A 24620-nucleotide genomic window follows, 5' to 3' on the forward strand; every position below is an offset into this window, starting at 1 on the left:
TTAAAAACCGTAAACCATGCACCCACACAGAGCGAGGTTCATGAAGCATACTACATATGATGGTCCCCATCCCCCCTCTTCACCGCATACTATATGCTCCTGCCGTAATATTTACAACCCAAAAGAATCCTCATCGATGGTGAAATTAATTAACCTCTCCCGATGTAGGTCAAAGTGATGCATTCATGCATCGACGATGGCCTCGTGGGCCCACAGATGGAAGCGTCACACGTGAGTGTCCTAGCTAGGATAACCACCGCATGCATGCATGTGGCCAAAAAGCTGTTGTGTGATGTTTGAATAGCCAATTTCACAATTTTGATGTGGCACGTGCCTCGGAAACCAAAAATTCCCGACACTGAGTGAGGTGTACTTGTTCACGGACACGTACGTATAGTATATATGCTAGTCCCCTCCCACCTCTTTGACGCGTACTATGTACCACCATAACACAAACAAAAAAGATTCTACCTTGCTGGTCAAATTAACCTCACTGCCGGCTGTTCGTCAAAGTGATGGACGACGACCTCACGGGCCCACACAAAGCTTCACACGCGAGTTTCGAGTGTCGTGTAGGACAACCATCGACTGCATGTGGCCAAAACATGTAGGTATGAAAGGGTTGTGTAATGTTTTAAATAACGATTTCACGACTCTGATGTGGCACCGGCCTGCCTAACAAAACGGCCAACCCACACGGTGGCTCACAACTCGTTGTGTACTGCGAGCCACCCGCCACCCCCAGACACACACACCCACACACACACCGCGAATCCACCGCAACTAAGATGCATGTTAAATTAATTATCCTGCGGTGAACATATGTTACCAATGGAGGAAAGTTTTAATTTCAAAAAAATCACAGAGAACATTAAGACGTTTTAGTACATTAATTGATTGATTTTCTACAGGTATAATGTGCAAAAATCAAATTTGAGCTACATGCACACGTGACGGTGCACCTAAATGGATTGCAAAAACAGATGTGTCTCACTGGGTGCATGTTTACTCCCCGTGCAACAAATTTCAAACATTGAGAATCTTGATTTTTAAATTCTAGTACATCCAAAACTTATTTGAAGTTCATGAAACTTATCGTGTTGTCATATGGACACCAATACAAAGTGGCATTGTACTTTTTTTTTGTCAAATTTGAGACCAGTTTTGATGTAATCTTTATCTAATTACAAACGGGAGATTATTAATAATTGGGAACCAATATCCCAAATGGATTATTTATTCGAACCGTGAGCGTTAGACCAACAATGGATACGTGCCATGCTTCGGTTAAGCAATAAAGCGGCAGCATTAATCATCCAAATAGAAAAACAATATACGTGCCACCGCGCGACCCGTGTGCCGTGCAAGCAGGCGTGAGTTGACAGGACGCATGCGAGCAGTCCGCCGCGCAGGCAGACGGTGAGGCATGCATGTAGGTGTGTGAATTGACGGTAGCGTGCTCGCTGCGCAGTGTCATCGGGAGGCGTGCGAGTAGTTGTGTGGAAGTTTGGTAGGCATGCCAGCAGTCCGGTGCGCAGGCTCACCGGGAGGCGAGCCATCGGTTTGACCGCCGCCCGCCTCTCTCCCACAACTCCCATTACTCCATATTAATGGTGCACCCGAGCGGCCGCACCCCCATCCTCGCCACACACACACACATACACACAATCCTCTCTCTCCGCTTGCACCCTCGACGCCGCTCTCAGTCCTCAAAGCCGTCAGTGTATGAGGATGCCGTCGAAGCACCCCATCGGAGGGAGTGGCGACGCCGGGGCTGCTAAAGCACCGGAGCATGGCGTGGAGATGGAGACAGAGGTTGCCGTCACTGCCGGCGAGTTATCGCTGCACCCTGACGTCGTCGACGGCATCGAGCTTCCACAGCCGGAGGCGGAGTTCCACACCGACTCTGGTGACGACCCCGGCGACGACTCCGACGACGGCGGATAGCCGGTTAGTCATCTATACCCATTTATGTGTCAAATAGATCATAGGGTTTCTGTGGTTACTCCTGCCTCCCCCTTTTTGGAATAGAAATCATATGGTTATGTTCTCCCAATCCATGAAATCTGAGTAAGTTTCGTTAGATCCATGTAGTGTATTGATTGTTTGAATGGTACAAGTGATAAGTGATCAGTTGTTTCATCTGTGCAAATGATTTCTACTAGTAATCCGACTAGGGTTAGTGTTCGTGCTAATAATTCATAGCCAGGACTTGACAATTGATTTTGAATGACCTACATATGTTTCTGCCATTATTTTCTTCAAGATTGGTCTGTACATAGACGACTGTGCTTAAAAATTGAACCATAATCTCTGGATATGTATAAATAAATAGCCATAAATTCCTAATCCTACTTCATGGCATGTAATAATTGATTTGATGCCAAATTTGTTTTACTATTTGTATAGGTGCTGTCTGACGATGTGGACAGCGAGGATGAAGATGGCCAGAGGAGGTACAAGAGGCAAATCCTGAGGGAGCTTTATGTGGGAATGCATAACAGGCGTATTAGGACCTGGAACGGCGGCTATCGATGCCCATTTTGCAACCACAAGCTTCATGATGCCTATCTAAGTGTTCTGGCGCATGCAAGAGGACGGGCCGTTGGCTCCTTCAAGCAGAAGTATTCTTGCAGGCTGGTGCACGACGCGTACGCCGAGTACCTAGAGAAGCTTCAGGATCGTGCCGGCATGCGAGATGAGATCTAGGATGGATCGAACTATGTACGCTTGAGTATGCTTAATGACGGTTGAACTATGTACTTATGGTTGAACTATGCTTATGTACGTGTACGCTTATTATCTATGTCTGAGTATGTTAAATATTTGGTCAAAATTTGGTAAAAAATACAAAGGGGGACCAATAAACCAGGACGCAGGTAGTACGTCAATCACACACGGTTCCCAATATTGGAACCGTGTGCAATGACTTTCATTTTGCCTGCTTCATTAATCACACACGGTTTGGTCTAGCAAACCGTCGCCTTCAAAATTCTTTGTGGGACAGAAAACCCTCACAACCCAATTAAAAAAAGAAAAAATAAAACCCTCACCATCCCCACGTCACAAAAACCCTCACCCCGCCCGCCACCCCCTCCGGTCCCCATTCACACCTGCACAAGCTCCTCCGCGTATATGCATGACACCGCCTATCGTGGCGGTAAACACTTAGCTCGCCACCTGCCGCCGCCGCCAGGCTACCGGCAAAGCCCACCGCATTTCGCCACTTCCGCTTGCTGCCGCCTATTGCCATCGACTTTCTCGACGCTGCTCGCGGTTGACCCAACTCCGCTCGGTTGGGGAATCTGCCGTACTGAGGGTTCTTTCTCATGGACAACAATGTAACTAATTTAATGAGATATTATCTCATCTCTTATCCCAGTTCGTCTGCCTCCTTTAATCACCCGGCCGAAATCGCCGTGAATTTATTTTTATTCGAGCTGATTTGAGGGGTTTCTTCCGTTCATAGAGTGTACAGTGCGCGGACACATCAGGACCTTGCGGCCTCCGCCAGACATTCCATCTCACCGTACCAGATGACTTGAGGATGCGCGTGGTATGTTCAATCTCACCCTAAATCGGCTGGCATGGCCTACTTTCCTGAACATATTCTAAATATTACTACATTTGGATAAAAAATGCGACATGCACCATATACATCAAACGGGATTTTCCCCCTCTTCTTTCTATATTAGGCAAATGAATGATGTATTGTTCTTTCGATTACTCTCATATTTCCATGACATCATGTTTACCATATCTGTTTAATTATAAATTTTTGTCCTTCGATTTCGACTGCTGTACAGTTCTTTAAATTTGGGCCCATATTTGCATGTTACCATATTTTCTTTAACAATCCTACCATTTTCTGCAGCGCGTCCCTTGCTATGCAACATAATCTGTAGTGCACAATCTTTCCCTTTACATAAATCAAGACTGTAGGGATGTCATACTGCACACAAACCATGGATTTACAATCGTTGCTACTGTAAGACTTGATGAACATGATGACTCCTATTTTGGCACTGGCTTTTGGAAAGAAATTTCTAAGTTTTATGAACTGAAAGCTGGCACTACAATTGCACTGCACATAAAAGGGCCTGGTCATGAGATATATGGTAACTTCCCCGACGATATCGTCCGTCCAGACTTTGTTCGAAGTAAGTTTTCTTTTCAACTATCTGCATGTTGACTTACCCAGCAATATCAAATGAATTGTGTAGTATTTAAGCAACCAACTGTTATTCCCTTTTCTTACTATATTCCTACCTAATAACTTCTAGTTACCAATACACTTTTCTATTGCCCTGTTTTAACTAAATATTGCCTGTACTCCCATTTCTACCAGAAAGCGCCGCTGACAAGGAGACTCCGGAGGTGGAGAACGGGGCTGCCAACAAGCGGAGGAGGGGCGAGCTAGAACCACAAGCAACTCCAGCAGGCCTAGACTTCATCAACAGCCTCCCCGATGATATGTTGACAGTCATCATCTCCCTCCTCCCATTCAAATATGGGGCACGGACAACCGTCCTTTCCCGGCGGTGGCACCCCCTATGGAACTCCAGCCCTCTCGACCTCATCGACACCCACGAGCTCTGCCATGGCTATCGCAAAAGCTTGGATGCGTTCTCCAAGATCCTCGGCAGTCACCTTGGCCCAACCAGAGGCCTTAGAATGGGCAAGTTCCGTTCCAACGGCAAGGACCGAGCCAAGCTTGACGACTGGTTCCAATCCCCCACCCTAGATCAGCTCAAGGAGCTCACTTTTGATGATGTGCATATGCGGTCGCTGCCAACGTCCGCACTCCGCCTCGTGCCCACGCTGCGCGTCGCCAAGTTCAGGAACTGCCATTCCCCCCCTTAATGACGCGCCCGCTCTTATTCTACCACGACTGAAGCACCTCGAGCTCGTCGTCGTCTGCCTCTCAAATAGTGACATGGAGCGCCTGCTCTGTGGCTGTACTTCACTCGAGTACCTTCGTCTTCAGGCGATCAATGGGTTGAGTACCTTCCACATCACCTCCACGACTCTCCAGACTATTTATGTGTGTTGCTAGTGTGGCAGGAAGACATCACAAGACGTGTACCATAGTATGGTCATTGAGGACACCTGCACTTGAGAGATTACTCGTAGTTGATCAATAAGGTCCAACAAGAATCAATGTCATTTCTGCGCCGAAATTGACAGTGGTGGGCTACTCGTCTGACAAATACTCTAAACTTGTTACTGGATCCACACCCGTTCAGGTACAACAGCCGCCTTCTACCTCTCCTTCTACAAATTAAAATTATTTCTAATTTTGAAGATGTTTGTTCGTCTGTCATTCAGAAAATAATTCCGACAAGCTTGACGCCGAAACTACGCCCAGTGAAGGTCTTGGCACTAGAATCTATCGGCCCCAACCTGGAGCAAGTTGTCAGTTTCCTGAGATGCTTTCCGTGGCTGGAGAAGCTATATATCGAGGTGACGTTCCTTTCCTATTAAATGTTAACCAAAAGGGAGTTCAATTTGTGACACCTTTTTCCAAGTTTACAATGACAATGTACTACGATTTCTGAAGGATTCTTTTGGAGGATTTCAGTACATACATGTTCCACCCCCTCATATTGGTTGCTTGATCCATATGGTTACAATCAATAAGCATTTCTCCTTTGGATTCATCTGTACTAGTTTTCTTATGGAACTTTTCATCCACTCCAACCTCTTGTGAAGAAGGCTACATTTTCTAGAATGTAATCAAATGCCCATGTTAATCATGTCAGATCGAAGATGGCATGTTAGTGCATTTTACAAATCCTGCAAACCAAATAGGCCTGTAGTAATGTTCAAAATTGCATGTAGGCACTAACACATTTTCTTCTTTTGCAGATAAGATTAGGCCCAGTGGTGGATAATGTGATATAATATAAAAATCACGTCGAATGCCTAGATCTGCATCTCTCATAAATTACTTTGAACTCCTACCGAGGGACCTGACCGGAGATTATATTCACCAGGTTCTTTGTTCTCAGAGCAAGGGTGCTAAAGGAAATGAGGTTTGCCCTACATTTATTTCGCAAAAATGAATAGTTTGTTGATCAGCGCCGGCGCCTGCGGCAGAATGGAATAGGCTCCAAAAATGCTGAATTTCATTTTGGAACTTCAGATGACAGAGTAATCGGAAGTCATCGTGTCAACCCCATACATGACTTCTCAGTGGCTGACCCCTTTGCAAAAATTGTGAGGTTTTGAAACCAGACTTAGAATTAGTAATATTAGTTTGAACCTCTTTGATATCCATGTTCAGCGGATCAGCGCGAGCGTTTGCAGCTGATGAGCTGAATTTCATTTCTAATATCAGTTTGAACCTTGTAATCTTCGAATTTGAGCCATATGACTCTGGAATTTGAACCTTGTAATATTTCGAGCTTTTGTGGAACAATCGTTGAAATGGCATCGTATGAGACTCGTATATTGGTAGCACTATTTTGACCTTAATATGCAATGGTCTTAGATTTTATTAACCATTCTCGAATCTGTTTACCTTGTCGATCTCACAACACACGATCTGTATAGCTAACTCGACTGCGATCTTCGACATTATTGCACACAGTTGGTTTCTTCCACCGTGTGCCTTGTAGAGCGTAGCATTAATAATCGCACTCGAGTGTCCATCATCACCCTTCTGTGTAACTTTGACCTTATCACCCATGGGTAAACTTATGACCGAAGTCATTCCACACACTTCGTTTTTACAAAGCTTTTTGCCAATAAATGCCCACGATTTGTCCCTCTTCTAGCCGACGCGTGGCCAAACTAGCCGGGCGGGAACGTTGCGCGGTAAACTGCGCGGTAGCGCGGGAACATGCTCACCGACGATACATTTGGCGCCTCTTCGAGCCCACGCGTGCGGTGCGGTGTTGTCAAGCGTGCACTGGAATCCTCCGCTATGAACGCCGTGACTAGACGTGATGATTACAGGCCGGCCGGCCCCCATTTATTAATTACAGCGGCCAATCTTTCGATCGCGCCCCACCATTGCAAGAAGCACACCCACCACGAGAAATTCTTAGAGGGTATCCTGCGCGACTCCAATGGCGCTCCGAGCGGCTGCCGACGACGAGCAACAGTTCACCATGCATGCCGTGGTGGACACCCACAGAAGGTTCATGGACCTCTCGGTGGTGTACACAAACGACCTGGTCTGGGTGGAGCACTCCATCCACATCATGGAGCTGTTGCTTGCCCAGGAGAAGTACAAGGTGGTCGGGTTCGACCTCGAGTACACCCGCGCTCGTGCCGGGTCTCGTCAAAAGGTTGCTGTCGCCTAGATGTGCGTGCGCCACCATGTCCTCGTCTACCACTACTGCCTGGCCACAAGGCCTTGCGAGCGTTTCACCAGGTTTGTCAACAACCCCCACTAAATGTTCGCTACGGTGGACATCACCAACGATGTAAAGGCGCTCGAGAATTCGGGCATCGCCTGCCAGAATCTTGTCAACATCCAGGGCCAATACAAGATCTGGGGCAGCAAGGAGCATGAGAAGGACTCACTGGTTCACCTCGCCGAGGCCATCATCGACCCCTACTACAGAGACATGAAGGATTCGTGCAACAAGGACAAGCGTGCCTGGAACTCGGCCTGGATGGAGAAACTCGACAAAGCTCATGTCGTGTACGCGGCCAAGGAGGCATACACGAGCTACGACATGTACAGGCGGATCGTTGACATGAGGAAGTGCCTCCTTCCCCAAAACGGCCAGGGATCCAGCCGAAAGCAGAGCAATGGCAAGCGTCGTCGCAACAATAAGTAGATGATTAGATCCTCGTTTCTCCTACTTTAGTATGCATGTAATTGCTTACTTTGGTGTGTGGAAATGTTATGTGTGTAGTCACTTGTGCAATTGTATACTTAATTTGGTTATGCAATGCTGTCTTTTTAAGTATATATGTTGATGCTCTATAGACAAAGCGTAGATGTTGTGCGGACAAACAGAATCACATCGCACACGGACTAAACAATGGAACCTGTCGTGGAATTGTCACGGCAGATGTCCTTGAGCTAGGACTTAGTCGTAGAGCCATCGTAGCTAGGAAGCTTGAAGGGGTTAAGTGGGACAAGGAACACGAGGGTTTATACTGGTTCGGCCCCTTACGGTGAAGGTAAAAGCCTACGTCCAGTTGAGGTGGTATTGATTAGGGTTTCGATGACCAGGGAGCTAAACTGCTATGCCTGGCTCTCGATGAGATCTTGCTTGTCCCTAAACCGCTGCCGGGTCGTCCCTTTATATAGGGAGGCTGACGCCCAGCAGCTCTCAGAGTCCCGGCCGGCTCATAAGACTGTCCGGCTCGGACTCTCAACTATTCTTGCCTTGCACTACAAGTTCTACCATAATGATGATTGTAACTACGGGCCTTAAGCCATATCCGGGTCTTAAGCCCATCTTTGGCCCACCGTCTTCTTGCTTGGCGCCGGGCTTCTGGCAATGACCATATGAGTAACCCGGCCCCTCCTGGCGGGTGACTCTAAGGTCTATATCCTCAACATTAGGCCCCAGATTGATTTGAGCCGGCTCATGTCAATCTTCAATTCTTTCGACAGAAAAAATCTCCGGCTTACCATTTGTGTGAAGGCCATAACCCGGCGTGACGTCATTCTCTGGACTCCGGGTAATCCTCCGTGACGTCATCTTCCATTAAGCCCGTTTTTTACTCCACCAGATCCGCAACGGATCTTATCTTTACTGCCATCCCGAAAATCGAGGCGTTTCATGGGGAGATAACCACGCCGTGGTCTCCTTGATTCTCGCGCCCACTTATGAGCTCGCCCTTATAAATAGGCCGGCCCGACGGGCCTTCAGCCACTCCTCTCTTCTCTGTCGTCTCCTTCCTCTCACTGTTCCCGTGCTGCTCGAGCTCCGCCGCCGTCGCCGCCGCGGGTCTTCTCGTCGTCACCAGCTCAGGCCGCTGCATCACCCTGATTTGACCAGAGAAACGCGACGACCTCCGCGACTCTCCAGCACCGGTGAGTACTTGCCACTCCATAGGGCAGATCCGTACTAGGGCTCCGTAGTTCTTCCTCTGTTCTTCGTAGTTCATCGCGGCCTTCAGTAGATTTGATTTTTACTGCCTCCTTTTGATCTTAGTACAGTATAGAACTAGTGCGGCGGCTGTTTAGTATTCATTCCAAATGTAAGTAGGTCTCTTTTCACTGCATAAAGGCCTCGTTCGAGCTCAAGAACTCCCCTGCGTCTGTTTTTAGGTCTAGAAACCTTTCTTTTGCCCGACCATTTTGATCCAAAATATTTACCGCAATGTGTGAAATCTGTTTTCACCACACTTAGTAAAAAACTGCACTAATGGAGTCATGGCGGGTTACATTTCCGGTTTAAAGAAACCACGCGTCGTAGAATCTTCCGACTCAAAGGAGACCATGCGCCATAGAATTTTTCCGGCTCATCTGTGATAAGGCCGTAGACAATCGAGTTACTCTCAATACCTCGGGCGGCTTAATAACCTGGTGCACTTAGATATATGTCATTAGTCCCCTCCGTAAGCCGCCACTTAACACTGAATTACAACTTTCCTCCGGCTTATACTTAAACCGGACGTTTCCTTTTATCATAGGCTGCCGACTTTCACCATGCCTCCCAAAGCTCCTAAAGCCTCTATCACTTGCAATTGGATGAGGTCCAATGTCACCAACGAGACGCTAGCAGAGTTTGTCAAGTCAGGCCACCTGCCAAAGAAGGATGTCATGTCCTACCGTGCCCCTGACCCGTCAGAAGAGAGACCACAGCCAAAGGACGGGGAGGTGATCATTTTTGCGGATCACATGAGCCGGGGCTTCGCACCGCCCGGCTCAAAGTTTTTCAGAGACGTTCTGAATTTCTTCGATCTGCGGCCTCAGGACATAGGACCCAACTCAGTGTCCAATATCTGCAACTTCCAAGTGTTCTGCGAGGTTTACCTTGGAGAAGAACCTAGTCTGCTGCTCTTCAGAGAGCTTTTTTACTTGAATCGCCAGAACGAGTGCGCCAACGGGCCAAGTCTGGAGCTAGGTGGCATCTCCATTCAGAGACGGAGAGACTGTCTTTTCCCTTATGCCGAGCCGCCGAGTCACCCAAAGGACTGGAACATGACTTGGTTCTATTGCCAAGACACGTCACCGGCTGATGAAAGTCCGCTGCCCGGCTTTCGCCCATCGCGTCTGGAGTCAACACACCCACTGTCAGACAAGCTGACTCAAGCGGAGCGCCAGCCTCTGCTCCCCACCATAAACAAGATCAAGGCTCTCCTGGGCAATGGTCTCAACGGAATCGATCTGGTCCGGGTCTGGATCTCCTGGCGGGTGATCCCATTGAGCCGCCGCCCCGGCTTAATGTGCGAGTACACGGGCCGAAAGGATGACCCTCAGAGACACAGCCGCAACGATCTTCCTGAAGATGTTGCAGAGGAGATGACCAAGGCTCTTTTAAACGAGAGCCTGGCAGACTGCGGAAGGACCGGGTTAGCCCCCTTCTGCAAGACCAACCCAGCCCCAGCGGTAAGCCGCCAATCTGAACATCTTATCTTCTTCTGTATATAACTTTCATCTGAATCGTTTTAAGAAAATCATCATTGTATTTTTCAGGCTGACGACAAGTTCTGGCGGGTCAAATATGACCATGAGGCGGCCAAGAAGGCCAGAAAGGCGAAGAAAGCCGCCAAGAAAGCCGCTCCCCGTAAGAAGGGAAGTAGGCCAACTGCTTCGGAGCTGATGCAACTAAGCGACAGCTCCGAGTCAGAGGTAACCCCTGAACCTGTAAGCTCTTTGTTATGTTTTATTGTTTATTTCTGTCCGCCTTACCAACACTTGTTCATCAACAGGATGACACCGGAGCCAGTAACCCGGTGGTTGAAGAGGTAATGTCACTTTCCTCCGACTCGGAGCCCTTGCCAAGGCTGAAAGTCCGAAGGGTAACCCGGAAAGTAAGCTTTTCACATCCTTTAGCTTATCAAGATCCTCAATTTATTTTGAAGCGACAGGTTCATGAGAGCCGGCGTCACACCCGGACCAACAAGGACACCGACCTCTCCTCCGGGTTACCTGACGCATCGAGGAAGCGCCGAACTGAGGTTATTTCCCACTTGTACCCTTTTCATCCGTTGGCGGGTGTTATACGTCAGCCACTCAATTCTTCTGACTCAAATTATCAGGAGACCTCCCCCTCTTCGGGCGACTCTATGCAGTCGAGTCTTCCGGCTTTCAAGACCGCGCCCGGGTAATGATAACCATCTCATGTTATACTTGTCTTTACTTACCCTTTTGTGCTTAACGTTTCTGTCCTTTCAGTGCCCAAGCCAAGCTCACCAAGAGGGCGAAGAAGGCCAAGCCAGTCGAAGAGCCGGAGTTGCCTGAGCCGGAGGCAGCAGATCAAGAACCGCCAGCTGCCTCCGCTCCCGAAGCCGCCGCTCCAACCAACAAGGCAGCTGCAGAAGCTTCTGCTAACCCGGAGGCCTCCGGCTCGGCTCAACCAGCAAATGATCCGGACGTGGTAATCACCCGGACGGAATTTGTTGAGCCGGGGAGACCTACCGCACTGGCCAAGTGCTCCGCCAAGGGGGAGTTGCTACAGCCCCGCCGGGTGAACCTGGACCTCTCCGACTACGCCAACCTGAGCATTGGAGAGCTCGTCTCTGGCTACATCAGCCAAGTGCACAAGAGCCGGGACGCAGAGGTTGCCATGGTGAACCAGATCCAGCAGAAATCTGAGGTATCATTCTGTCCTCTTACTTACTGCACAGTTACCTTTACCATGCTAGCCCCCAAGTCGACGACTTATGATTGAATATGTTGTAGACTTAGGTTCCGGCTTACTCAATTGAACCGGCAGTTTGTAGATAGAAACGTTCAATATGCATTAGCCCCCAAGTGCCAAGTGTCTTTGCTTGGAAAACGCTTGGGACTTTTAAATTTACATAGTAACTGTTCATGCCATAACCCGGAAATTTATGCAGGCTGCTGGCAAGAAGCTTGAGGCTGACATCGCTGATCTCAAGAACCGGCTTAAGATGCAAGAAATGGAGACCCGGAAGGCAAACGCCAAATTTGTGTCCAGCATCGCCACTCAAGAAAAGCTGAAGACCGAATTTGATGCTGAACGGAAAGCCTGGGCCGAAGAGAAGGCCGCGCTGGTGAACCGGGCCGAACAGGCGGAGAAGGCCCTGTCAGAGAAGACGGCCGAACTCTCCGGCTTAAAGCGCCAAGTGTCTCAGATGGTTGCTGCCATCTTCGGTAAGTCATCCGCCGACTTTCATCCAGTTTAAAATTTTGATGCCTCATAACTCACCCTTGTCGGCGGCTTATCCTGTTCTGTGAAACAGGTCCCAGAAGTGCCAACCTCAACCAGAGTGTGGTAACCAAGCTAAAGGCCGTGTACACCCTGGTGGAGCAACTCTACACCGGGTCACAGCGTGCCTTGGCTGTGGTGGCCCTATCCAACGAGGTGCCGACTCACCTGGCGGAGGTTCTTCGCCGGCTCGCCGTTCTGCCTCAACGTATCCAAGAGCTGCGACGGGCCTCTGCAAGAGCCGGAGCGATCGCCGCGCTGAGCCGGGCCAAGGCTTTCCTCCCCGAGTTAGACCCGGCGGACATCGCCCTCGGCTACCCAAGTCTGAAGGAAGACGGCACGGCCTTCGACCAAAGAGACTTTGCCGCCTGCGTGAAGGTCGTGCGCCCGGTGGCCACCCTTATCGGGAACGACACAGATCTGACCAAGTACCAGCCGGGTTACAATGCGGAGAATCAGAGGATCCCGACCCCTCGCTATGAAGCCCTGAGTTTAATTCCGCCGGCTCGTCAGCACACCTTCGCCCCGGAGATTGACCCGGCCGGGTTAATTGACGAAGAAGCCCAATTCGAAGCTCTGAGCGGCATCGACTGGAAGTCGTCGACTTTCCAGACCCTGGGAACAGCCGGAGGAGAAGAAAGAGACGAGCCGGAGACTTCAACCCAGCAAGCGTCGTAATTCTGCTGGCGGTTTACCAAACAATGCCTCACCCTTTTGGACTCAACGAGTCTTGTAATAGAGTAGGACCAACACTTTATCTTTGCCGTGCCATCGTGCACGCCTTGAATGCTTGAAGTTTTATTGAAGTTATCTCCTTTATATTTCTCCGGGTCATTCATTCCCCTTAGTCTCAAATAATTGCCTTTAACTATCCTGCATAGAAAGACGAATCACAAGTCTCCAGGCGGCTTACCGCCCTGAGAATCATATGTTTCAGATATATAACCCGGAATATGAATCAAAAAAGACTGGTTCTCAGGTATGTCCTTAATACAGCCGTAATAACACAATTAGCGGTCTGCAAGCATACTTCCGGTTTAGATAACCCGGATAATAAGGTTGGTACCTTAATTCCGATTTACTTGTCTTAATGACACCCATTGTGTTCAACTAACACTGTAAATCAAAGTTAAGCCGGCAAAGTGAGACCCGGCCATACACACTTTGAAATAATCAGAGGAAACTTGCTATAAAACAGAAGAACTTAGGGGCTTCCGGTTCGAATACGACCAGAGACCCGGCCCAAAAGGGGTTATGCTAGGATTCGAATGCGATCATATAGCCCCCAGTGGGTGCGGCGATGCCAATCAAGAGGGTATCGACAGCTATGTTCTCTTTGGTTCGAATACGACCTATGTTTGAACAGGAAGCCCCCAAATGACCTTAAAAATTGTTTAACGACGCTGATTCGAATACGATCCACATCGGTTCTCAAAGGGGTTAAACTAAGATTCAAATATGATCAAAGAAAACTCCCCAATGAGCTCGGCACTTTGCCAATCAAATGGGTATCGACAGCTATGTTCTCTTTGGTTCGAATACGACCTATGTTTGAACAGGAAGCCCCCAAGTGACCTTATTGCTTACGGCTAGATTCAAAGATGATCATAAGCCGGATCCTCCTTCAAGCTATCATGTAATCTTGCAATGAAAACAACACGTGCACATTTGGAGGAGGAAAAAGGACAGAGGTCCTGCTTTATTGCTTATCATAATATATACATGGCTTAGAGAAATATGTACATCATGAGAGCCGGCGGCTCAAGTGTAGTAAGGCCGAAGCTGAGCTATGTTCCACGGTCGACGGGTCTCTTCCTCCGACTTACGTGAATCTTTGTGCTCCCGAATGTCAATGAGGTAATATGACCCGTTGTGCAAATTCTTGCTGACCACAAAGGGTCCTTCCCAAGGCGGGGATAACTTGTGCGCATCTGTTTGATCTTGGATGAGCCGGAGCACCAGATCGCCTTCCTGGAAGACCCGGGACTTAACCCGGCGACTGTGATAACGACGCAGGTCTTGTTGGTAAATCGCTGATCGAGCTGCTGCCACATCACGCTGTTCGTCCAACAAGTCAAGAGCATCTTGGCGCGCCTGTTCATTATCCGCTTCGATATAAGCCGCCACTCGAGGCGAGTCATGACGAATGTCACTGGGGAGGACTGCTTCTGCTCCATAAACCATGAAGAAAGGGGTGAATCCCGTAGACCTGTTAGGAGTAGTATTGATGCTCCATAACACGGAGGGTAACTCCTCCACCCAACAACCCGGCGTCCGTTGCAAAGGGACCAAAAGCCGGGGCTTGATGCCCTTCAGAATCTCCTGATTAGCTCTCTCAGCTTGACCATTGGATTGAGGATGAGCCACCGACGAAACATCAAGTCGGATATGCTCTCGTTGACAAAACTCCTCCATGGCGCCTTTGGATAAATTGGTGCCATTGTCAGTTATAATGCTGTGTGGAAAACCAAAGCGAAAGATCACCTTTTTCATAAACTGAACTGCCGTGGCTGCATCACACTTGCTAACTGGCTCCGCTTCAACCCACTTGGTAAACTTGTCAACTGCCACCAAAAGGTGGGTCTTCTTATCCTTGGACCTTTTGAAAGGCCCAACCATATCAAGCCCCCAGACCGCAAAGGGCCAAGTAATTGGGATCATCCTCAGCTCTTGAGCCGGTACATGAGCCCGTCGCGAGAACCTTTGGCAGCCATCACACTTACTGACCAAGTCCTCTGCATCAGCATGAGCCGTCAACCAATAAAAACCATGACGAAAAGCCTTGGCCACAAGAGACTTTGAGCTGGCGTGATGGCCACAATCCCCTTCATGGATCTCACGCAAGATCTCTTGACCTTCCTCAGGGGAAACACAACGCTGAAACGCTCCCGTAACACTGCGGTGATGCAACCGGGTTATTTGCCTGGCCAAAGTTTCATCCTCAGGCAACTCGCCCCGGGTTATGTAAGCCAGATAGGGCATTGTCCAGTCCGGTATGATGTGGAGAGCCGCCACCAGTCGTGCCTCCGGGTCAGGGACAGCCAAGTCTTCCTCTGTAGGCAACTTAACAGAAGGATTATACAGGACATCCAGGAAAGTATTAGGCGGCACCGGCTTTCGCTGGGATCCTAGCCGGCTTAAGGCATCAGCCGCCTCGTTCTTCCTGCGATCAATGTGCTCTACTTGGTAGCCCTGAAAGTGCCCAGCAATGGCATCAACTTCGCGGCGATAAGCCGCCATGAGAGGGTCCTTAGAGTCCCACTTGCCTGATACTTGTTGAGCCACCAAGTCTGAGTCACCGAAACACCTTACCCGGCTCAAGCTCATCTCCTTAGCCATCCGAAGACCGTGGAGCAAAGCCTCGTACTCAGCTGCATTGTTGGTGCAAGGAAACATCAATTGTAGCACATAATGAAACTTGTCACCTTTAGGGGAAGCCAATACAACACCAGCCCCCGAGCCCTCCAACTGCCTGGACCCATCGAAGTGAATAGTCCAATATGTGTTATCCGGATTTTGCTTGGGCACTTGTGACTCTGTCCAATCATTGATGAAATCCACCAAGGCCTGAGACTTAACAGCAGTGCGTGGCACATATTTGAGACCATGAGGTCCGAGCTCGATAGCCCACTTAGCCACTCTCCCTGTGGCCTCTCTGTTTTGGATGATATCACCAAGAGGGGCAGAACTGACCACAGTGATGGGATGACCCTGGAAATAATGCTTAAGCTTCTGGCTCGCCATGAACACACCATAAACAAGCTTCTGCCAATGCGGATACCGCTGCTTGGACTCAATGAACACTTCGCTGACATAATAAACCGGCCGCTGAACCGGATGCTCCTTACCCTCTTCCTTGCGCTCCACCACCACGGCCACACTGACGGCTCGCGTGTTAGCAGCCACATACAGCAATAAGGGCTCCTTATCAACCGGAGCAGCAAGGACTGGGGGCTCTGCCAGCTGCTTTTTCAAATCCTCAAAGGCAGTATTAGCTGCATCATTCCAGACAAAGTTATCAGATTTCTTCATCAACTGATATAATGGCATGGCCTTCTCACCCAAACGGCTTATAAACCGGCTTAAGGCAGCGATGCGACCCGCCAAGCGCTGAATATCATTTATACATGCCGGCTTAGCCAGGGAGGTGATGGCCTTGATCTTCTCCGGGTTAGCTTCAATGCCTCTGTCAGAAACTAAAAAACCCAAGAGTTTGCCTGCAGGAACACCAAAAACACACTTGGCCGGGTTAAGCATCATCTTGTAAACCCGGAGATTATCAAAGGTTTCTCTCAAATCATCTATCAGGGTTTCCTCTTTTATAGATTTAACCACAATATCGTCCACATAAGCATGAACATTGCGCCCAATCTGTTTATGAAGACAGTTCTGCACACAACGCTGGTAAGTCGCCTGTGCACACTTGAGTCCAAAGGGCATAGACACATAGCAGAAGGCTCCAAAGGGAGTGATGAATGCCGTCTTCTCCTGGTCCTTAACTGCCATTTTAATCTGATGATATCCGGAATAAGCATCCAAGAAACTTAAGCGCGCACAACCTGCCGTAGCATCAGTAATTTGATCAATACGGGGGAGGGCAAAAGGATCAGCCGGACATGCCTTGTTTAAGTCCGTGTAATCCACACACATACGCCAAGTGCCGTTCTTTTTGAGTACGAGCACCGGGTTAGCTAACCATTCTGAGTGAAAGACTTCAACAATAAACCTGGCCGCCAAGAGCCGAGCCACCTCTTCACCAATAGCTTTCCGCCTCTCCTCATTGAACCGCCGAAGGAACTGCCTGACCGGCTTAAATTTCGGATCAACATTGAGAGTGTGCTCAGCGAGTTCTCTAGGTACACCTGGCATGTCGGAAGGTTTCCATGCGAAGATGTCCCTATTCTCATGGATGAACTCGATGAGCGCGTTTTCCTATTTTGGATCCAGATTGGCACTGATGCTAAACTGCTGAGATGAATCTCCTGGAACGAAATCAACAAGTTTAGTCTCATCAGCCGACTTAAATTTCATTGCCGGCTCATGCTCCGTAGTCGGCTTTTTCAGAGAGGTCATATCTGTTGGGTCAACATTGTCTTTGTAAAACTTCAACTCCTCTGTTGCACAAACAGATTCTGCATAAGCTGCATCGCCTTCCTCACATTCCAAGGCCACCTTCCGGCTGCCGTGAACCGTAATGGTCCCATTATGACCCGGCATCTTGAGCTGTAAATATACGTAACACGGCCGTGCCATGAACTTGGCGTAAGCCGGCCGCCCAAATATGGCATGGTACGGACTTCTTATCTTGACTACCTCAAAGGTCAATTTTTCCACCCTGTAGTTGTTCTCATCTCCGAAGGCCACTTCCAACTCGATCTTGCCGACTGGATAAGCCGACTTACCAGGTACCACACCATGGAAGATAGTGTTTGACTGGCTGAGATTCTTATCAACCAACCCCATACGGCGAAAAGTCTCATAATAGAGGATGTTGATGCTGCTGCCTCCGTCCATGAGTACCTTAGTGAACTTATATCCTCCCACCTGAGGAGCCACCACTAAGGCCAAGTGACCCGGATTGTCCACCCGGGGAGGGTGATCCTCTCTACTCCATACTATAGGCTGCTCAGACCACCGCAAGTAGCGTGGAACCGCCGGCTCAACAGCATTCACAGCCCTCTTATGAAGCTTCTGATCTCGCTTACACAGACTGGTGGTAAATACATGGTACTGTCCACCGCTAAGCTGCTTTGGATTGGTCTGATAACCCCCTGCTGCTGTTGATGACCCTGGCCAGACTGCTGATTAAAGCCCCCTTGACCGTTCTGAGGATTAGAGTTTGAGCCGCCGCCCGGGCCATGAAAGCCGCCGGCGCCTGAGCCGCCGCCCGGGCCATTGTAATTCTTAAAGGCCTTCATGATTGCACAATCCTTCCATAGATGAGTTGCTGGCTTCTCTCTAGAGCCATGCCTTGGACAAGGCTCATTCAGCAGCTGCTCCAGCGTCGGGCCTGACCCGCCGCCTCGGGGAGGGGGCCTCCCCTTACGTCGCTGGTTATTACCTTGTGAGCTGGCGTTGGCCACAAACTCTAGGCTGCCATCGGCCTTGCGCTTGCTTCCTCCTTGGTTCCCCGGGTTATGCTGAGGACCCTTGCCATTGCCGTTCTTCTTTCCCTTCCCTGTCCTTTCATCATCTGAAGCGGGGTCCTTGGTACCATCAGAATCGGCGTACTTGACAAGAGCCGCCATCAGTGTACCCATATCATTGCAGTCGCGCTTAAGCCGCCCGAGTTTCATCTTCAGGGGCACAAAACGACAATTCTGCTCCAACATTAAGACTGCAGAGCCGGCGTCCATCTTATCCGATGAATGTATTATCTCCTTAACCCAGCGAACCCAATGTGTCGTAGACTCACCCTCCTGCTGCTTGCAGTTAGTCAAATCCACAATTGACATAGACTGCCTACAAGTATCCTTGAAGTTTTGGATGAACCGGGCCTTCAGCTCAGCCCAAGACCCAATGGAATTCGGTGGTAGCCCTTTCAACCAAGTGCGGGCAGTCCCATCTAACATCATGGTGAAGTACTTAGCCATGGCCGCCTCACTGACCTCCAGCAGTTCCATAGCCATCTCATAACTCTCGATCCAGGCTGCGGGTTGTAAGTCTGTTGTGTAATTAGGCACCTTCCTAGGGCCTTTGAAGTCCTTGGGTAGACGTTCGTTGCGGATAGCTGGCACTAAACAAGGGACACCCCCAGTCCTGGTAGGGATACCCACGTCGACGGAAGCCGTCGGATAAGCTGGGGGAGTCTGGTAAGCCGTCAGTTGGGGCACCTGCTCCGCCTCTTGCCGTGCTCTGTCTTGGTCTGTTGCGTGAAAGGCTCCGTTGTGAGCCGGGCCATGGCCAGGGGGCGGGTCATGGCGTCGGACGTTACTTGAGCAGGTCGCTGAGACCATGCGCCTGCTGTAACTCCGGCTCCGGCCTGGACGAGGGGTCGAGTGGATCCTGTCCCGGCTGTAGGAGTACGCCTCTTGCTGCGCCAGTGCTGTCTGAAGGAGTTCCCTGACCCGGCGGGTTTCAATAGCCGTCGGAGAGTCGCCGTCAACTGGGAGAGCCGCCAGCCGTGCCGCCGCGGCGACCATGTTCTCCAGTGGGTTATTATAATGACCCGGGGTTATTGGCACGTACTGAGGCGGGGCAGGGGGCACCTGGGGAGGCCCCATCACTTGTGGCTGAATAGGGGTCCCAGACCCGGGCACTATGACCCCTGGCGGGTTACTAGACCCTGCACCTGGCGTGTTGAAGAGGTTTCGTGGATCGTAAACCGGAGGGAGTCGAGATTGGGCCTTTTGATGCCTCCTTCTCAGGACCTCATTGGACGCGTTTTGATCCATCGTGAGCCGGAAGGACTGCGCTTGAATCAACTGGGTTTGGGCGTCGAGAGCCGCCCTTTCCGCAGCCATCCTGATCCCTTCTGCTGCCAGATCCTCCTTAGCTTTCACTAGATCCAATTTTAACTGCGCCACCTCCGCATCATGCTGAGCTTGATCTGCCGGGTCAACCGTGGCGGTTAACAGAGCCGTCATCTTGTCCGTGAGATCCATTAGTACCTGAGCCGGTGAGGGCACCGGGTTTCCCGCTCCAGCAGCGGGGTTCTGAACAGGCTGTGCACCGGCCATAAAGACTCCAACCTGACTTGGCGGCTCAAACGGGTCCGGAATACTGTCACCATCGGAACAACCCATGAGCCTGCCATCTTGAAGTTGATACAACGAGTTTGACTCATCGGTGGACGACTCGCCGTCAGAGCCGGCGGCCGCCTCATCACCAGATCCAGATCGATCAGAGGGCCCTCCATGGATACATCCCACAAAAGCATGCCGTAAGGCAGGCCGGGCCCGGGCGGGTCGTGCACGCTGAGCCGTCTCGATGAGATCGGCGCAGAGATCCGGCTCAGGGCCCGGCTCACCAATCTTGCCAATGAAAACATGAATTCCACCGAAGGGGACCCGGTACCCGTACTCAATTGAGCCGGCGTCGGGGCCCCAGTTTGCATCGTCGATGTAGAGCTTGCCGCGACGACTCTTGGTCATCCGGCCCACAGCGTATCCCTTGAGCCCTTCGAAGCTGCCCTTCAAGAACTCAAATCCACCGTGCGCTGGCCCCACGGTGGGCGCCAACTGTCGTGGAATTGTCATGGCAGATGTCCTTGAGCTAGGACTTAGTCGTAGAGCCATCGCAGCTAGGAAGCTTGAAGGGGTTAAGCGGGACAAGGAACACGATGGTTTATACTGGTTCGGCCCCTTACGGTGAAGGTAAAAGCCTACGTCCAGTTGAGGTGGTATTGATTAGGGTTTCGATGACCAGGGAGCTAAACTGCTATGCCTGGCTCTCGAAGAGATCTTTTCTTGTCCCTAAACCGCTACCGGGTCGTCCCTTTATATAAGGAGGCTGACGCCCAGCAGCTCTCAGAGTCCCGGCCGGCTCATAAGAGTGTCCGGCTTGGACTCTCAACTATTCTTGCCTTGCACTACAAGTTCTACCATAATGATGATTGTAACTACGGGCTTATGCCATATCCGGGTCTTAAGCCCATCTTTGGCCCACCGTCTTCTTGCTTGGCGCCGGGCTTCTGGCAATGACCATATGAGTAACCCGGCCCCTCCTGGCGGGTGACTCTAAGGTCTATATCCTCAACAGAACCCGTCGGTGATGTTTTCATCAATCATTCACAATTCTATACCAGCAATGGTTTGCTCACAACACTCACAACTTGTTAGCAGTAATTATCTGTGTTGTTATCGGTCTTCGCACACGTTTCCGATTACAGACCTGTTTGCCTCGTATCACACACATCTTGTTAAGTTGAACCGTTTCGGTTCTCATGTCTCAACGCAAACAGTTCATCCGAGTGCACCGCATGCCGTATATCGCACACACCTTGATCTGGCTGACCGTTTCTTTTGTGTTGCCTAATCACAAACAGTTCATCCAAGTGAACTGTATGCTGTATATCGCACACACCTTCATCTGGCTGCCCGTTTCTTTTGTTCCTCCTCATCACAAACAGTTAATTGATCTGAACCATATGCCCTCCATCGCACACGCAACTAAAATCTGAAACGTGTTTGATGCATCCTCCATCGCAAACATTTTGCACCTTTTTTGACGTTTTTTTACACCACCATTTGCGATTATGGCATCACACATAGTTTCGTCGAAGGGTCTCTGATCGTAGTGCCGCGTTAGCAGCATCCTGCAGTAGTGAGAAGAAGCCCCGGTGGGGTGGCAATGGGGGCCTACGCTTCACCGGACACGTCGAGCGCAGGGGACTCGGGCTGGACAACGACGAGCAGGACTTCGAGGCTGACTCTGAGAACTTCGAGGTTGACTCCGGGGACTGTGACTTGGAGCTTGGCCGCGGTGGGGTGACTAAGAAGGATGACAATGACGAGGTCATCGGGATCAAGCCCTTTGGCGCCGTCAAGAGGTTCCTCTCCCAAGGTATTGGCCCCGGGTCGCTTGGACTAGCTTTTAAGCTGCTTATAATTACCTTTAGCAATTGACCGTGTATTACCTTCATCTTGGTTTATCAGTCTTCATCCTATTTCTGGTCAAAGTTTCATTAACTAGTAAAATCTTAATGCATGTAATAAAAAATTTATATTGTTGGATTCTTATTTGAGTGTAGTTTTGATATTATTTTGCTACATTCAACTTATATTTTATTAGTTAAAATCATGGTAAAAAATATGACCCAAAAATACGAGTGGGGCTAGTAAACCAGGATGGAGATAGTAGAAATAGGAGATTGTGTGACTTGTTCGAAAATGGTTGTTTGATTGTTCGATTGGGTAGGAAGAGAAAATGTGTAGGGGTTGTTGTTGGAACACTATGTTTGGGCGGTGTTACTCCTGTTTGTTTAGAGAATTTGGATTGGATGTGCTATCATGGAGTGATTCGGGTGAAGGGTTAGGCTTTTTCCATTTCTCTGTTGTGTTCGGTTGGTAGGCTATTTCTGTCGAGGTCTGGGCCTCTTGAATTGTTTTCTTGTTAGATGGTTGTAGGTGTGCGTGAGGAGTTGTTCTATGCTTGGTTCATTGATCAGTCTAAATGATTATTCTACTAGTCATTGAATCCGACTAAAAAATATATCCATGATGCTGCATCATCTATAATGCAATTTGCAGATTAATAATTACAGAATGATGTCAAAGGTCTATAACATGAGGTATGTTTATGAGAACCCTAGATTCTTTTTATTAAGTTGCGATTCTTATTTTATTTTTGTGGGTGACTGATGATGCTTTCACCCAAACTTGACCCATCATGGTCAGTGTTCATGACGATCATTATATTTTACATATAAATTCATGACAAAATGCTTACTATTTGTGAGAGAAATTTGTCTGTGTTGGTACCTCTTAGCATTGACATTGATCTTCCATTGCAGATGACTTAAGCACCATGCCTACTGCTGGTTTTGATGGTCCTTCAGAAAGGCCAGCAAAAAGGAAGAGAAAGAACCAATTCGGGGATTTCAATCAGCGCCCCTTGGGTAAGTGGGCTGCTAAAATCAGAGATCCTAGCAGCAAGGGTGTCCATATTTGGCTCGGTACTTTCAACAGTGCTGAAGAAGCTGCAAGAGCTTATGATGCTAAAGCACGCAGGATCTATGGCAAGAAGTACAAGGTTAACTTTCCAGAGGAACTAGTAGGATCAACTCACTATGCATCATACCAGCCACTTGTTCCCGCAATAAACTCTGCTGCCCCTTTCGAAGCTCATGTTATGGATGTGTACTCTGACCAGTGAAGCAACTCTTTTGGCTGCTCTGAATTGGGTTGGGAGTATGACACCAAGACTCCAGATATATCATCCATTGCTCCCATTTCTACCATTGTTGAAGGAGCAAAATTTGTGCTTGTCAAGAATAACACCTATAACTCAGTTGTGCTTCCTGTTATGGAGAATAATGCTGTCAATTTTCAACCTTGGATGAGATATCTTATGGTTGATGGCATGGATGAGCTAATTGATAGCCTAATGAATATTTATGTGCCTCAGGGTGAGATACGTCCATTTTGCATCATGTTTTCCTACTGTTATTTATAATGTTTTTATGCATAATAATGCTTTATGGAGTAATTCTAATGCCTTTTCTCTCATAATATGCAAGGTTTACACAAAGAGGGAGAATGCCGGCAACTGGAATTCTGGACCTGAAAAAGCTACGTTAGAGTTACCTATTCTGCACATCTCCAAATGAGCTGAAACTTCACGGAGATTTTTTTGGAATAATTAAGAATTATTGGAGCAAATAACTACCAGAGGGGGCCCACCAGGTGGGCACAACCCACATGGGCGCGCCTTGGTGGGTTGTGCCCTCCTCGGTCCACCTCCGATGCCCATCTTCTGGTATATAGGTCATTTTGACCTAGAAAAAAATCAGGAGGGGGACTTTCGGGATGAAGCGTCACCGTCTTGAGGCGGAACTTGGGTAGGAGCACTTTTGCCCTCTGGCGGAGCGATTCCGCCGGGGGAACTTCCCTCCCGGAGGGGGAAATCATCGTCATCATCACCACCAACAACTCTCCCATCTTTGGGAGGGCAATCTCCATCAACATCTTCAACAACATCATCTCATCTCAAACCCTAGTTCATCGCTTGTGTTCAATCTTTGCACCGGAACCTTAGATTGGTACTTGTGGGTGACTAGCAGTGTTGAGTACATCTTGTAGTTGATTACTATATGGTTTATTTGGTGGAAGATTATATGTTCAAATCCATTATGCTATTTAATACCCCTCTGATCTTGAGCATGATTATCATTTGTGAGTTGTTACTTTTGTTCTTGAGGTCACGGGAGAAATCTTGTTGCAAGTAATCATGTGAACTTGATATGTGTTAGATATTTTGATGATATGTATGTTGTGGTTCCCTTAGTGGTGTCATGTGAACGTCGACTACATGGCACTTCACCTTATTAGGGACTAAGGGAATGCATTGTGGAGTATTTATTAGATGATGGGTTGCTTTAGTGACAGAAGCTTAAACCCTAGTTTATGGGCTACTTCGTAAGGGGCTGATTTGGATCCAAAAGTTTAATGCTATGGTTAGATTTTATCTTAATACTTTTCTCGTATTTGCGGATGCTTGCGAGGGGGTTAATCATAAGTAGGAGGTTTGTTCAAGTAATAAAAACACCTAAGCACTGGTCCACCCACATATCAAATTATCAAAGTAGTGAACATGAATCAAACCAACATGATGAAAGTGACTAGATGAAATTCCCGTGCACCCTCAAGA

General features: G+C 48.9%; 1 protein-coding gene across 1 annotated transcript; it reads left to right on the forward strand.

The window, feature by feature from the left end:
• Positions 1–21529: 21529 nt before the first annotated feature.
• On the forward strand, positions 21530–23580 carry LOC123051883 (ethylene-responsive transcription factor 1-like; the record flags this gene model as incomplete). Its single annotated transcript, XM_044474874.1, has 3 exons — positions 21530–21815; positions 22765–23003; positions 23491–23580. Coding segments are annotated over 3 exons (615 nt in total), but the record flags the coding sequence as incomplete, so codon positions are not given.
• Between the last annotated feature and the right edge of the window lie 1040 nt (positions 23581–24620).

This window comes from Triticum aestivum, chromosome 2D (genome assembly GCF_018294505.1).
Source record: "Triticum aestivum cultivar Chinese Spring chromosome 2D, IWGSC CS RefSeq v2.1, whole genome shotgun sequence".
Classification (NCBI taxonomy): Eukaryota; Viridiplantae; Streptophyta; class Magnoliopsida; order Poales; family Poaceae; genus Triticum; species Triticum aestivum.